The sequence below is a fragment of the Ranitomeya variabilis genome, chromosome 3 (assembly GCF_051348905.1).
Source record: "Ranitomeya variabilis isolate aRanVar5 chromosome 3, aRanVar5.hap1, whole genome shotgun sequence".
Lineage (NCBI taxonomy): Eukaryota > Metazoa > Chordata > Amphibia > Anura > Dendrobatidae > Ranitomeya > Ranitomeya variabilis.
This window is the reverse complement of record NC_135234.1, coordinates 86,629,745-86,645,235: the sequence shown is the minus strand read 5'-3', so window position 1 is coordinate 86,645,235 and position 15,491 is coordinate 86,629,745. Positions and strand designations below refer to the sequence as shown.

At 45.3% G+C, this 15,491-nt stretch overlaps 1 protein-coding gene across 5 annotated transcripts in view; it reads right to left on the bottom strand.

The window, feature by feature from the left end:
* Positions 1-7,757: 7,757 nt before the first annotated feature.
* Positions 7,758-15,491, bottom strand: part of LOC143815261 (flotillin-2-like) — a 113,144-nt gene continuing 105,410 nt past the window's right edge. For 3 of the 5 annotated variants that reach the window (XM_077294328.1, XM_077294327.1, XM_077294325.1), the window contains exons 7-10: positions 14,684-14,898; positions 13,573-13,756; positions 13,103-13,252; positions 7,760-8,859 (exon numbers count right to left, since the gene is read on the bottom strand). In XM_077294328.1, coding sequence (XP_077150443.1) covers positions 8,821-8,859; positions 13,103-13,252; positions 13,573-13,756; positions 14,684-14,898 — 588 coding nt within the window. In that variant the 3' untranslated portion in view covers positions 7,760-8,820. Of the gene's footprint in view, positions 8,860-13,102; positions 13,253-13,572; positions 13,757-14,683; positions 14,899-15,491 lie in introns of all 5 variants that reach the window. The other 2 variants (XM_077294323.1, XM_077294324.1) reach the window with 1 other exon arrangement.

The window sequence follows — 15,491 nt, the reverse complement described above, 5'->3', positions numbered from 1 at the left end:
ACTTGGAGACAAAAAAAAAGGCAAAAAAAAGTCGGTAGCATAGAATTTTATTATATAGATATGAAACACTTGCAAACTCACAACAGAAACAATATCACGATCCATATGATGTGTGCTGCATATACATTACACATGCAGATAGTAATGTGGATACATAACAGTCATTAGATATCTGCTTCCGTATTATACAAAGGGATCGCAGAATTCTGCCAAGACCTTATCCCTGAGGTCACGAGACAAATCCAGACTCTTCCTTCTCCCACACAGGGTAAAGTTCGGCTTCCAAGCGGAATCGTGTCCATGTTATATATCTATTTATCTTTATATTATTATGTATAGAACCAAATATAAGATGGGGTATAAGTATACAGGACATCTCTTCTTACAGCAATACACATTTATGAAAAGTAGGAGGAAAAAATGGAATGATGGCGATCAATGCAGCCAATGAAATGTGAGCTTACATCCGCCCGCTCGCAGAAACCGGACCGATTGATTGGCTGATAACATCAAACTTTTCTTCCTGTACAAAGTTTCACTCACTCTACTAGATCACAAACGAGGCAGAAACGTTCTCCGATATCGGCTATTTACATAGAAAGGACAGAATGGAGTACTGGACCAGAACAGAACAGGTAGGAAATGCTGAAATGTCATTAAGGCACAGCAGAACTCTCAGGAAATGCAGGAAAGTCATCTTTTGTAATTTACAGGTAAGTACTGTAATGGGAATTTAGTATTAAAGGGGTTTTACGGTTTCAGACAACACTTATCCTAGGGTAGTTTAAAAAATCAACAACAAAAAAAACAAACCTGCCTTTTCTCACCCTTCCTGGGTCCAGTGTGGAGTCTCTACAGCTGAACCCGATGTGTTATGTGAAGCAATGACGTCACCCTATCAGCACTGAAGTCAGCGAGCGGAGTGGCTTGTGCGGTCTACTCGGGCAGAGCTGCTGAGCTCACTAACTAAGGGCTGTCCCACACGTCCAGATAATTCCGGTACCGGAATAAATCGGTACCGGAGTTATCCGTGTCCGTGTGCCTGGGAACTCACGGAGGCCATACGTGCGGCACACGTGTGCCGCCCGTATGGCGAGTGGGTACCACACGGAGCGTGTGGTACCCACTCTGCATCATGCTGAAGCCGCGATTCATATGTTCCCTGCAGCAGCGTTTGCTGCAGAGAAAATATGAATAATAGTGTTTAAAATAAAGATCTATGTGTCCGCCGCCCTCCCACCCCCTGTGCGCCCCCCCGCTGGTCAGAAAATACTTACCCGGGTCCCCCGTCGGCTGTCGCTCCTTCCTGGTCTGGCCGCGGCTTCTAGTGTATGCGGTCACGTGGGCCCGATCATTTACAGTCATGAATATGTGGCTCCACCTCCCATAGGGGCGGAGCCGACTATTCATGATTGTAAATGATCGGCCCCACGTGACCGCATACAGTAAGCCGCGGCCAGACCAGGAAGGAGCGACAGCCGACGGGGGACCCGGGTAAGTATTTTCTGACCAGCGGGGGGGCGCACAGGGGGTGGGAGGGCAGCGGACACATAGATCTTTATTTTAAACACAATTATTCATATTTTCTCTGCAGCAAACGCTGCTGCAGGGAACATATGAATCGCGGCTTCAGCACCATGTGGGGGGGACAGCGCTTACTGTAGCGCTGTCTCCTGCACGCACACGGACCCCAGACGGAGAATGTCCGTGTGAGGTCCGTGTTTTACACGGACCCATTGACTCTATTGGGTCCGTGTAATCCGTGCGCTCCCACGAACACTAACATGTCTCGTGTTTGGCACACGGAGACACGGTCCGCAAAAAATCAATGACATCTGAACAGATGCATTGATTTTTATGGGTCTACGTGTGTCAGTGTCTCCGGTACGTGAGGAAACTGTCACCTCACGTACCGGAGCCACTGACGTGTGAAACCGGCCTAACAGGGAAGTTCAGTACTGGACCTGTAGAGGGTGGTTAAACGAGGTAAAAAAAAAACATACTTTGCTTTAGGACAAAGTAGGAGGGATATTCTCCAGGATGGACCAATGTTTCCAAGAATATGCCAACAATACACCATTATTTTCCTCTATATTTTTAATTCTTTTGAGATTTTGTTATTTCAGGCTATGTGCACACGTAGAATGGTCCACTGCGGATTTTTCCGCAGCGGATTTGATAAATCCGCAGGGCAAAAACACTGTGTTTTTCCTGCGGATTTACTGCAGTTTTTGTTCGGATACTCCTGCGGTTTTCTATTATGGAGCAGGTGTAAAACCGCTGCGGATTCCGCACAAAGAATTGACATGCTGCGGAATGTAAACCACTGCGTTTCCGCACATTTTTTTCCGCAGCATGGGCACAGCATTTTCGGTTTCCCATAAGTTTACATTGTACTGTAAACTCATGGGAAACTACTGCGGACCCGCAGCTGCAGATCCGCAGCAAAATCCGCATCGTGTGCACAGAGCCTCAAAGTTCGGAAAAAGTGCGAATTTCAGTGTTGCCTGCCTTTACATTTCTCCTCATAACTCAGGCTGGAAAAAAAGATAGAGACACAAAATAAACACCATTCTACTCAGAACTGTACACGCTTTCACCAGACATAGCCCGAGATATGATACAAAATGTAAAGCCATACCAGGTCAAAATTTGCGCTTTTTCAAAACTTTAGAAGTCTGTAAAAAATTAACTGATGAAGAAAAAAAATTCAAAACTATTAACTTGTAATTAACTAAAGTTGTACTTCATAAAAAAAAATCTAAAGACGTCAGGTAAAAAAAATATTCATATTTGGATCACTTGATATGGAATGACACTATCGACTTCATAGGCTACACCATCAATATTAGCAAAAAAAATAGCTTTATGCCTGTGTAGGCAACAAATTTATTAAAGGGGTTCCTACCATTACATATCATATCCACTGCAAAAGAACAAAATTTGCATGCCGTAAAAAAAAACAAACAAAAAATGTCCTTACACAGTTTGGCACCACTTGGCGTTCACAGTAAATAGCAGGGTGCAGGTCCCGCTTGTAAGCTGAGTGAGGCTGTCAGAGGTCGCACATGCTCAGTTTTCAGATGCGCTCCCCAGCTCACTAGAGAACAGTCAATAAGAACAGTGAGAGCGAGGAATCACTATGCAGAACTTTCAACTTTCAACACCTGGTGGCGCCACACTACATGAGATTTTTTTATTTATTTTTTGTAATTTTTTTATTTTTTGCTAACAGGAATTAATTTGGAAATCTTCATTTTTTTATTATCAATACAGTGAATGTGATATGCAGTGGTAGGAATACCATATAAAAGCTTCACTCCCCCTACTCCTCACAGTAGATTTAATAATAATAATAATAATAATATAAATAATATAAATAATATAGTATAAATATTATATATAGATTTAGTGGTTACTGCAGATTAACGCCATTATTTTGAAAGCTATGGAATAAAAACCTCAGTGACCACCCACAGAGTAGAACTGTGGGGAAAAAAACAATTGTAAGGAGCTTGATACTTACTGGTTTTAGAGGATATGAACATCTTTTGCGAAGATACAAATCGGTAAAAAATAATAACTGATGTAACTAAAGATTTGAGATAAAACAAGTTATCACATTTTACCAAAATTTGGAGAACTGGTGTTTAAAAGGACACTTTCTTTAACATGTGTGAAGCAGAAATAATAAAAAAATAAACACTTCCAATTAGGGAAAAAAATAAAGAAAACGTCAGGAATTATTTCGGGTTCTAAAGTCTGGGATATCAGTACCGCATGTCACATTGGCCGAAACTGACGATTTGTCATTTATGGATGTATATAGGTCATAAACCCCCCAAACCGTGACATTATCAGACATAGTCAAGTCGAGTTTGGTTACTCTAGGTTCAGCACCTGTTCACACTTAGTCTATGTATGGATGTGACGGTCAGTTTTTTCAAATATATTATCAGACATAGGACCCATCAGAAAAGAAATGTATCCACTTCTTGGAAATGATTGATAACCGAGATTATTGTATTCTCGTTATCCAAGGATCAAGAAGAAACAGTGAAGCTGTAACACAATAAGATCTCACATAAAATGACGAGATTCTGACATTTTTCCTTCATGTATTTAAAATCCTAATAAAATCTAATGAACGACTGAGACCTAACCATACACCAGTAATGCACACAAGTGACAAGGAGCAATCATCAGGACTGCGGAGGTAGGAAGTTACAGTTATGGAAACTTGCTGCTATTCCAAAGCAGATAGTCCCTAATGTTAGGATGGTCCATGGCACCTATTGCATTGCCATACATCCAGCGTACATGGTCAGATCGCCCCACTATTAACGCACTGCAAAAACAAGTATATTAATCTGTTGTTTGAACTAAAACAGATAAATAAAAAAAATAATAAAATCTTCCTTAAAAAGGTAGACAACCCCTTTTTTCGTTGAAACTTTTGCACCACACAGCTCTTACAGGCTCTTTACTGACCATAAGTTGAATACACACGGAGTAAATCACAAATTAGCCGAGAGGAGCTCAGAAAAAACAAACAAACTGATGAGCTGACTGATGGATTCTCAGTTGACTCATCCTCTGGCCAGCAATAGGCAGTGATATGACAGAAGCTATAGAAGACAAAACTATGAAAAATGTATAAAAAAATCCAATTGTAAATATTATTTGTAACCCCAAATCCATGTATTTAAGGTTAAAAAAAAAAAAGGTTGAACCCAGGGAAGGGGAGGACATGATGGGTGAAAACCAATGGCGACTGCTGAGACTTGTGTGATAAGCAGATGACGACGGGAACAGGAACACTCAAAGGTTATATGCTAAATAGATCTGGGATGTGCAACTCCAATGACAATGTGATTATTAGGGTCTTATAGAATTATACCAACCATATGGTAAACACCCCTCTGCCACTAAAAGCATCATGGTAAATATGGTAATGCTGCATAATCGCCTGTATATACAGTTACATAGAGGAGGGACACAGGCAGCAGCTTTACTCTTCGGATGTAGAAATAGTGTAAAAAAAAGCACAGAGCTTGTAAAATCCAGCACTGGGTAGATGGAATTACACTCACATTTAGGAAGTCAGAGCGCCATCTTAGGGTATGTGTCCACGTTCAGGATTGCATCAGGATTTGGTCAGGATTTTACACAGGTAAAATCCTGACCAAATCTGCACCTGAGGTCACTGGCAGGTCACCTGCGTTGTCCTTGCGTTGTTTCAGCACTGTAAGGACATGCTGCATTCTGAAAAGACGCGCCACATGTCCGTTTCCGCGGGTCCGCCGCATGCGTCTTTTAATGCATAGTGGAGACGGGATTTCATTAAATCCTCTCCACTATGCTGTAACATCTGGACGCTGCGTGTTTGACGCTGCAGCTCTACGCAGCATCAAACACGCAGCGTTTCCTGAACGTGGAAACATACCCTTATACAACAGATCTAACCCTGGCACACTCCAAAAACGTGAAGACAGAACTGTTGCTTTCTAGTGATGAGCAAGTATACTCGTTGCTCGGGTTTTCCAGAGCACGGTCGAGTTTTCTCCGAGTATTTGTTAGTGCTCGGAGATTTAGTTTTCATCACTGCAGCTGAATGATTTACAGCTACTAGACAGCTTGAACACATGTGGGGATTCCCTAGGAACCAGGCAACCCCCACATGTACTCAGCCTGGCTAGTAGCTGTAAATCATTCAGCTGCAGCGATGAAAACTTAATCTCTGAACACTAACAAATAATCGGAGAAAACCCGAGCAACGAGTATACTCGCTCATCACTATTGTTTTCAATTTTTTTTAACCCCTTTCTGACCTCGGATGGGATAGTACGTCCGAGGTCAGAACCCCTGCTTTGATGTGTGCTCTGGTGTTGAGCCCTCATCAAAGCCGGGACATGTCAGCTATTTTGAACAGCTGACATGTGCCAGCAATAGCGGCGGGTGGAATCGCAATTCACCCGCCGCTATTAACTAGTTAAATGCCGCTGTCAAACGCTGACCGTGGCATTTAACTAGCGCTTCCAGCCATCAGACCGGAAATGAGCGCATCGCTGACCCCCATCACATGATCAGGGGTCAGTGATGCATCAGCATAACAACCAGAGGTCTCCTTGAGACCTCTATGGTTGTTGATACTGGATTGCTAAGAGTGCCACCCTGTGGTCGGTGCTCATAGCAATGCAGTAATTCAGCTACATAGGAGCGATCTATGCATCGCTCCTATGTAGCAGAGCCGTTCGAGTTATACAAGTTTAAATCACCCCCCTTTCACCCCATTCAAAATAAAACAATAAAAATAAAATCAAATATACACATATTTGGTATCGCCGCGTTCAGAATCGCCAGATCTATCAATAAAAAAAGGATTAACCTGATCGCTAAACATTGTAGCGAGAAAAATTAGAAACGCCAGAATTACGTTTTTTTGGTCACCGCAACATTGCATTGAAATGCAATAACGGGCGATCAAAAGAACGTATCTGCACCAAAATGGTATAATTAAAAACATCAGCTCGGCACGCAAAAAATAAGCCTTCACCCAACTCCAGATCACGAAAAATTGACACGCTACGAGTATCAGAAAATGGCGTGATTTAAAAAAAATTTTTTTTAGCAAACATTGACATTTTTTTTCACCACTTAGATAAAAAATAACCTAGACATGTTTGGTGTCTATGAACTCATAATGACCTGGAGAATCATAATGGCAGGTCAGTTTTAGCATTTAGTGAACCTAGCAAAAAAGCCAAACAAAAAACGAGTGTGGGATTGCACTTTTTTTGCAATTTCACCGCACTTGAATTTTTTTTCCAGTTTTCTAGTACATGACATGCTAAAACCAATGGTGCCATTCAAAAGTACAACTCGTCCCGCAAAAAATAAGCCCTCACATGGCCGTATTGATGGAAAAATAAAAAAGTTATGGCTCTGGGAAGGAGGGGAGCGAAAGACGAAAAAGCAAAAACGAAAAAAAAAAAAAAGCTAGGGTCATGAAGGGGTTAATATATCTTGTGCAAAAGAGAATGGTTTCCAACGTTTCGGCTCAGGCAGGAGCCTTCGTCAGGAAGACAATCTTATGGTAGTTATATCGTATGTAGGTCCCGGGCTCTCAGATTGCCTTAAGGTACCTTCACACGAAACGACGCTGCAGCGATAGCGACAACGATGCCGATCGCTGCAGCGCCGCTGTTTGATCGCTGGAGAGCTGTCACACAGACCGCTCTCCAGCGACCAACGATGCCGAGGTCCCCGGGTAACCAGGGTAAACATCGGGTTGCTAAGCGCAGGGCCGCGCTTAGTAACCCGATGTTTACCCTGGTTACCAGCGTAAAATGTAAAAAAAACCAAACAGTACATACTTACATTCGCGTCACCCGGCGTCCGCTTCCTGCACTGACTGACTGACTGAGCGCCGGCAGTAGCAGGGCACAGCGGTGACGTCACCGCTGTGCTGTGCTTTCACTTTCACTTTGCGGCGCTCAGTCAGTGTGGGAAGCAGACGGCGGGGGATGCGAATGTAAGTATGTACTGTTTGGTTTTTTTACATTTTACACTGGTAACCAGGGTAAACATCGGGTTACTAAGTGCGGCCCTGCGCTTAGTAACCCGATGTTTACCCTGGTTACCATTGTAAAACATCGCTGGCATCGTTGCTTTTGCTGTCAAACACAACAATACACGGCGATCGGACGACCAAATACAGTTCTGAACTTTATTCAGCGACCAGCGACATCACAGCAGGATCCTGATCGCTGCTGCGTGTCAAACTAAACGATATCGCTAGCCAGGACGCTGCAACGTCACGGATCGCTAGCGATATCGTTACAAAGTCGTTTCGTGTGAAGGTACCTTTATGGAAGTCTGTCAAAAGTGGTCTTGATTGGCCAGCAGCATGGAATTAAATGAAACTGTTCACATCCATAGGGGACTATCCTTTGTTATCAACTGCTAGGAATACAGATGTATTGAGGTAGACTTAGCCTTTGTACCTTTCAAACTTAATGGAATGCACCTAAGTTATTGTAAGAGGTAGTTAGACCACAATGAGCCTTATTCACTGTTCATAGGGAAGGCTGCAGCTGGCATGGGGCTCCCACCCTGTGTCCTTGTTAGTGACCGCTTCAGTGTAGAGGCAAGGAGCGCCATCTTATGGCACAAACTTGGGTGGTGCATGCACAAATGGACTTATTGCTACATGCACTTCGCTCAGCTACGACCTTGCAAAATGACTGGCGTCAGCCCGTACTGCTAGGACACACATACAACTGCATAGCTGTGACACTAAGGGTCGGGAATCAAGGCCAGGCATATGTAATGTGACTATAGATTGCAGGAGAGACCACAAGGCTTGCAGCCCAATAGTCGCATACAATGGCAGGTGCCATGGATCAGTGCTGTGTACTGGTGTGTGTGGGTGGCTGAAGTCCCTACATATTATTTATAACAATGAAAAAAAAAAAGCAGCATTTGGCAGCACTGACCGGATACACCAGAGGGCGAGGAGTCTGAAGGCACAGAGGGCAGCGACTGCAGCCATACCTGAACTCTGCCTAGCAAACTGATTGTATAGTAGAAACCAATTAATTCACCACAACACATAAAAATGATTCTGTTAAAAAAAAAAAAATCTTTTGACGAAAACTAACTTAAATGATATGATAACATGTGGTTCTGGTCCTGAAATGTAAGGCACCAGATGCTTAAAAATGTAACAGAAATTGTCTTTTCTGTATAAAACAGAGTCCTGAAGAATTGAAGGCATTTGCTCAAGTGAATGGAGGGGCAGGCTGCTCTCATGCGTTCCTAAGCCAAGACTCCCGTGGCTTTCTGGATTAGAGGGATCTGCGGGATGGGAAGAAACATAAAAAAAAGTTACAAAAGGAATCAGATCAATGAAATGGAGACTGTAAATGAGGGACACGTAGTCACAGCGCCTGTTGGGAGGCTTCCACATGGCGTTCAGAGTAGATGAAATTAAATAAATTATTTAATACGCAATCCAGCAATAAAGGTTTACCAACGTTTCGGCCTACATCAGACCTTCCTCAGTGCCTATTGTCCAATTGAAGAAAAGAAATAAACCTGGAAGGGACAAAAAGCACCATATGGTCTTATCTGGGTAGATAGTGTGGAGAAGAATACGCACCAGTAAGCATACCCGATAGTGTTGTGTGAACACAACCACTGAAAGCGGCTTGGGCTGCTGCAGACCCAGGAGAAAGAAATGAAAGGTGATGGAATGGTGTGGGTTCACCAGCGCTACCGCTGCCACGCCATTCCAGAACCTTTTATTGTCCAACTGAAAAGATATCAGATTGCATTTTACTTCCTGGGTCCGCTTGGAAGCGCTGAACACTGTGTCCACAGACGTCTGTTGGAACCAGCGGTAGACACCATATAGCCTACTTTGGGTCACACAAATGCCCTCATCCAGTTTTGACATGTGCAGTCATCACATAGTCTTGCGGCTGTTAGACAATCCCTGCATGTGTTGAGGCTGTCAAACAGTTGTGAGACATGCAGCCGCGGGGACTGGAACATTTAATTCGAGCGCACCGAAGACACTCGGTTTGCAGCCGAGCATGCTCAGATAAACACCTTATCCGAGCACTTTTGCTCATTACCAGTCGCAATCAATCCATTTTTCTGCACAAATGCTGGGTCTACTAATTCAATGAGGCACCAGAGATTCCAGCAGGTAGGAAGTGGCTCGCAGGACTTCCATCCAACAGCCACAAACTACTGCTGAGGTCACTGGACCAGAAAACTTGTGAATTAATTGCTTATCTGTAAAAAGTAGTGTGGCACCCCAGGAGTTCGGTTGCCACAGTGGCATTGCCTCCATCACGGGGGTGATGACATGCCTGGAAGCAAGGAGGGGTCCCCTTACCAGGTAACACCAGCATCCAACACTTTTCCTGACTCCAGACCAGAAGGGGGAGCTCTAACATCTGGCTTCAGGGGAGCTTCCCTATGAGTTCTGGCCTGGAGGTGGGGTTAGGAGTCTGAGGGAGAGCAGTGTGGGAGAAGAGGGAAATCGAGGAGAACCTGGGGAGTGGAGCTGTAACCAAGCTCACCCCAGAGCTGAGCACCAGTTACTGGATGCCAGAGTCCGTATCTGCGCGGGTACAGAAGTCCCAGCAGCTAAATCCGGAGGCCGGGGACTGCAGGTCTCCTGGCCCCATCTAACACCCATCGGCACAGCAGCACCCCAGAGCCCGGAGCAGCCACGAAGGAGCGACACCTTTAGTAGGCTCAAGCTGCCTGCCATATGGGCAACTTAAGTACAGGAAGAAACAGAGGCCCAAGCATAGCTTTAGGCAGCAAGGACCTCAGAGGACAGCGCAATAGGAAAGCCTCCAAACCCATCAGGCTTAGTGGACCCTAAATTGCTTCCAGGCTGCCCGGATCTCCACTACCATCTGTCATCAGTGCTCTGTTCTGCACCTTGAACCATCAAGTAAAGGTAAAGGAAACCACAACCCCTGATTCTTTCCTGATTCTTTTCCTACACCCCAACGTCCACGATCCCTTATAAGAACAATACCGGTAGCCCTGGGGCTCCACTCCACCTGTGGGGAGCAGAACCATCTCAGCTGCATCACAAACGGCCCCAGTGGACTTGGAGCGCCCACTAGGACCATGGGGTACTCGGAACCAGGCCGGTTCGTAAAGGGATGTGGTCACGGCAGCGGTGATCCGTTCTGTGGCCCTGAGCATCCAATAAAAGGGGGCTAATGGAAGTGGAAATAAAGTCTGGTGTAATAGTGATGTTCGTGATGCCACCTGTGGTGCTCGGCCAGGGATGGGCGACGCTGCTTAAAGGGGTCCACTGGAGATGATGGTATTGCAGCTTAGATGGTACAGCTCCCCACAGGTAAAGCTTAGTCCCCAGGGTTCCCGATGTAGTTAGAAATGATGATAGATGGTGAAGTGCAGGAAAGAATTGGAGGACACATGGTTGCAGTCTCTTTACCTTTTACTGATGCAGTTCAGGTACAGGTTGTCTTTGGAATCCGGGAAGCCTGGAAGCGATTCGGAATCCCCCTAGACAGGTGGGGTTGGAAGTGGAGCGCCCCCAGACGCAGGGCCACGGGGTACTTGGTACCGGGCCTCTCTGTCTCAGTTCTAGGGTTGTCACGGTGGCTAGACCCAGTCCGTGACCCTGCTAAGGGGCGTCCATTGAAAGGTGTAGATGGTGGTGTGCGGTGCAGGTAGCAATAAATGACGAGGACACAGGGTTGCAGTCTCTTTACTGAAGGCTTCAAGATCCTCAATCCAGAGTACGGTTAACAGGGCTGTCTGAGACCGGCCGGTCCGATGGCACCTCCAAAGTTCCCTTTGCAGGTGGAAATCTGTGCCTTCCTTCTAGCGCCTGTGTGTTGTAGTACTTCCCTGCTGAGCACCACGGGATAGTCCTCACAACTGTTGTGTTTGTTTCTGATGTTCTTTCTCACAACTTATGTCTATTCTGATGTTCTTCTCCGTCCCCCAGATGATATGGATAGGACGCACCCGTATGACGGGAAGGCCTAGAGTTCTTCCGGGACCCTAGTGACGCCCCTCTCCCACAGTAGCCCCCTATGTCTGCTTAGGTGATTTAGGTGAGACAGCCCGCCTATAACTGACTGTCCTGCCGTTGGTTTGAAGTAATGCTTGGAGCCCAATACTTCTTTGGCGTTCCGGCCACCGGCTACGCGCCTCAGTAGGATGTTGCCTCGATCTTACAGCACGACTCCTACTGGCTTTTATCTCCTTTTTGCTTTGATCTCGTTTCTCACTCTTCACAATAAACCTCGCTTCTTGTCCTTTCTTGAGATACCGCCGCGATGTAGTGCAGGTGCAGTTCCTTAACGTTCTTTCCTGTTCGCTAGGCCTCTGTCAGGATCCCACCCCTGACAGGGACCCCCCTGAATCTTCCCCTGCAACACCCTCTGCCACAGGATGTTGCCTGGTTCCAACCCAGTCAGCTTTCTGTCTAACTTTCTATCTAACCCCCAGTTTTACCAGACTGTGAGGAGTGGCCTAATACATAGCGCCCTTAGCTCCCCCTGGAGGCCAGACTATGAAGTGTATTGGTGTCTGTGATACCTGGTCAGGTGAACTCCTTCAGTGCCATCAGACGTACCATCACTCCCCTTAGCGGCGGAGCGATGTTACTGCAACGACCAGGACTCTGGGGCGCTGCAGAAGCCTTCCTTACTGCGCTGTTTTCGCAGTCCCTTGCTGCCTGAGATTTCATACAAGGTCCCCTCTCATTCTGTCCTTTTAGGTGGACATTACACTCATGGCAGGCAACTCGAGCCTTTTTACAGGGGACCCTCTCTCGTGGTGACTCTGGGCTCTAATCTGCTGCTGTGCCTTCGGGTGTAATTGTGGCCAGGAGACTTGGAATCTCCTGCCCGCTGGTTTCTGCTGTGGGGTATACAGTTACCCCCACAACCTAGGAATTCCGGCCTCCGGTTTCTGCGCTTGATCTTGGAGTGAGCCCAATCACAGCTCCACTCCAGTTTCTCTCTCCTCCTTTGCTCCTTCTCCCCTCACTGTCTCCTACAGACTGTCTGACTCTCCTGTCAGGAGTGCAGAACCGCATGTCTGCTCGGCTCCAGCTCTTCTCACAGACTCACCACTAACTCCTCCTCCAGCCAGAATATATAATGAAGCTACCCTCAAACTGGGTCTAGAGCTCCCCCTTCTGGCCTGGAGTCAGAACAGTGTTGTGTGTACGTGTTACTTAAAGGGATCCTTGTCGCTTCCAAGCATGGCATCACCTTCCCCGTGAGGAAGGCAATACCACTGTAACAACCGAATTCCTGGGGTGTTACAGACTCCTTAAACAGCGTCGGATATCCACTGCTGAACACCACAGGTGGCGTCACGTTAAATTCTCTATAAACTTTCCCCTCAGCATTTTATTGCATGCCCAGGTCCACGGACTGGGTCTCTGCTGCTGTGACAACCCCCGGGAGAACTGTCTGACCCGGATCGAGTATCCCATGGCCCTGGTGGGCGTTGCAGTAGAACATTCTAGCTATATTTACAGACAGGACTACTGGCCATGTTATCCATCTCCTGGCACTCTCACCTTCGTCAGATCTACACCAGTGAGAGTTTGAACCGAATCAGGAACTTCAGCCAACAGACGATTCATTTCACCGGTTTTTTTACTGTTCTCTCCACTGAGAATGACAATTTCATCCACTTTGGCCAATGGCGCTGACACTTTGGCAGCAATCTGTAACAAAGAAGAGACAACTTCAGCAAACGCACAATATAAAGCGCTGTGGGAATAAATGGCTGAAGCTCCAGAAGCTGGTGGTAGAAGAAGAGTAATAAGAGGGAAAGCAAGAACCACGGCAAAGGGAGACAGTCTGTGCATCAGATTGTGGGGGGACAAAACCCAAACCTTCATCAATGACATTTCATATCCTGTACCACCCAGAAAGCCCTAGTGCCTCATATATCAGGGATTCATGAATATCTCCACCAACCTCTGCTGAATGGTTCAGAGACCTCCTCAAAAATCAAAGGCGTAAAAGAAAAATAACTAGTTACCTGTGGCAGACACTCCAGAACAAGGGCCATTTTAGCTGCCTCTCCATAATGTTGGTAGGCTCCGGCTTTCAGCTTCATCCTCTCTGCTTCTGCTTTTCCAATAGCTTCAATAACAGAGGCTTCTGCTTCTCCAACTTTACGGATCTTCTCGGCCTCTGCTTGAGCAATCAGCACTTGTTTCACCCTATGGAAATAAAAAAAACATAAGCAAAAGACGTCCGGTCTGAACTAGCAACTAGTAATGAAGAGCTACAATTCTCATCCTAAAAATACTTTAAAAAAAAATTCCGGTGTTATCCAGGAGTAAAAAAAACACCTTTTTTTTCCTCCAAAAATGGGATACATGTCTACAGGTTGTGTAGTATTGCAGCTCAGCCCCAAAAACTTCAATGGAGTTCATCTGCATGGACAGCTATGGAGACGTGTTTAGAAACCTGCAGCCATTAGTCTTCCAGCCTTAGAAAACCCCTTTTAAATGCTAAAAAGGACAATTGGAAACAGTTGGATACTATAATAATAGGGTACGTGGAAGAGGGGGGGGTGTTATTACAAAAAAGTATTTTTCCCCCCACATCCTTGGCGTTGCTGTAGAGTCCAGTAATTGAGAGACTAAAAATTGTAATTCTAGGAATTAATAAATATTGATGTTCCCGCAGGGAACAAGGACAATAAATCTAACCAAAAAAAGGGAAACATGTGTGCCAGGACTAAATATAATAATCCGAATTACCAAAAAATTTCTAATAAACTTTACTAAAATATAAATCCTAAAAGCTGTGAAATATCAGCATTTCCTTTTTTTTCGGTTGTATTTGAATCCGGTAATTGGCTGCAGCGGTCACATGTGTGCTGTAGATGTGACAAAAGCGCTGCACCATGTCAATAGAACCTGAGGCAGCAGCAGAGAAGCAGCACAAGACCTGCGGAGGACGAATATAGCAGGTTTAGTGATTTTGTACATTTGTAAATCTATGGTACAAGAAAAAAAAAAAGTTTGTTATTGCAGAAACCTTTTTAAAGTCCTTCTTCTTACAAAATAAATCTGGTTCAGATTCCGACAATGTTATGAATACAGGGAAAGTTACGCCGTATCTGCCAAGTGTGTACTCACTTCTGTCCTTCTGCAATCTGCTGCATCCTATAGGCCTCGGCTTCTGCGGGCCTCCTCACTGTGGCAATCAGCTCCTTGTCCATACGAACAATTTCTTTCTCCTCAATATCAATCTGTTTCTTCCTCTGCACGACCTCAATCTCAATTTCTTCCTGTCGAATCTTCTGCTGTTCTTTAGCTGCCTGAAGTTCATACGCCAGCTGAGCTTCTGCTTTCTACATAAGGAGGAGATGACGGTTTTATAGCGAGGATCATGTTACATGTACATGGTGTGTACCTGCACTGTGCTGCTACACCCGCTCTGATCAGGGCAAAAACGGGCGCCCCCAAACTCAGGCATTGAGATGTTAGCAGCAGGTCCTAAGAGAGGTGGGGTCTCCATCTTTTTATGTGGGATCGGTGCAGCCTTCAATAAGACGCAAGTGCCCATGACCCAGTTACTAGATCACCGGGATTGCTTCTTTGTAAGGGTGCTTTCACATTGCATTCTGTGTCCCATCAGGGCATACATCTGAAATCCCCCGCAAAACGGGTTTCTTTTGCAGGGTATTTCGAACATATGGCCCAACAAGTGACACAGAACGCAATGTGAAAGCACACCAACACTTTTTTCAGGTACCAGTCACCAAATACAAAGAACATCTCACATGACCTGTTATTTTGGAGGTGCTTGGACCCATTGCTTTTTCCATCACACTCTGACACTTGCTAAAGTTGCACAGGTCTTTATTCTTGCCCCATTTTTACAAATTCAAGAAATGACTGTTTAATTGCTGTCTAATATATTGTGCTATTATGAGATAATCAA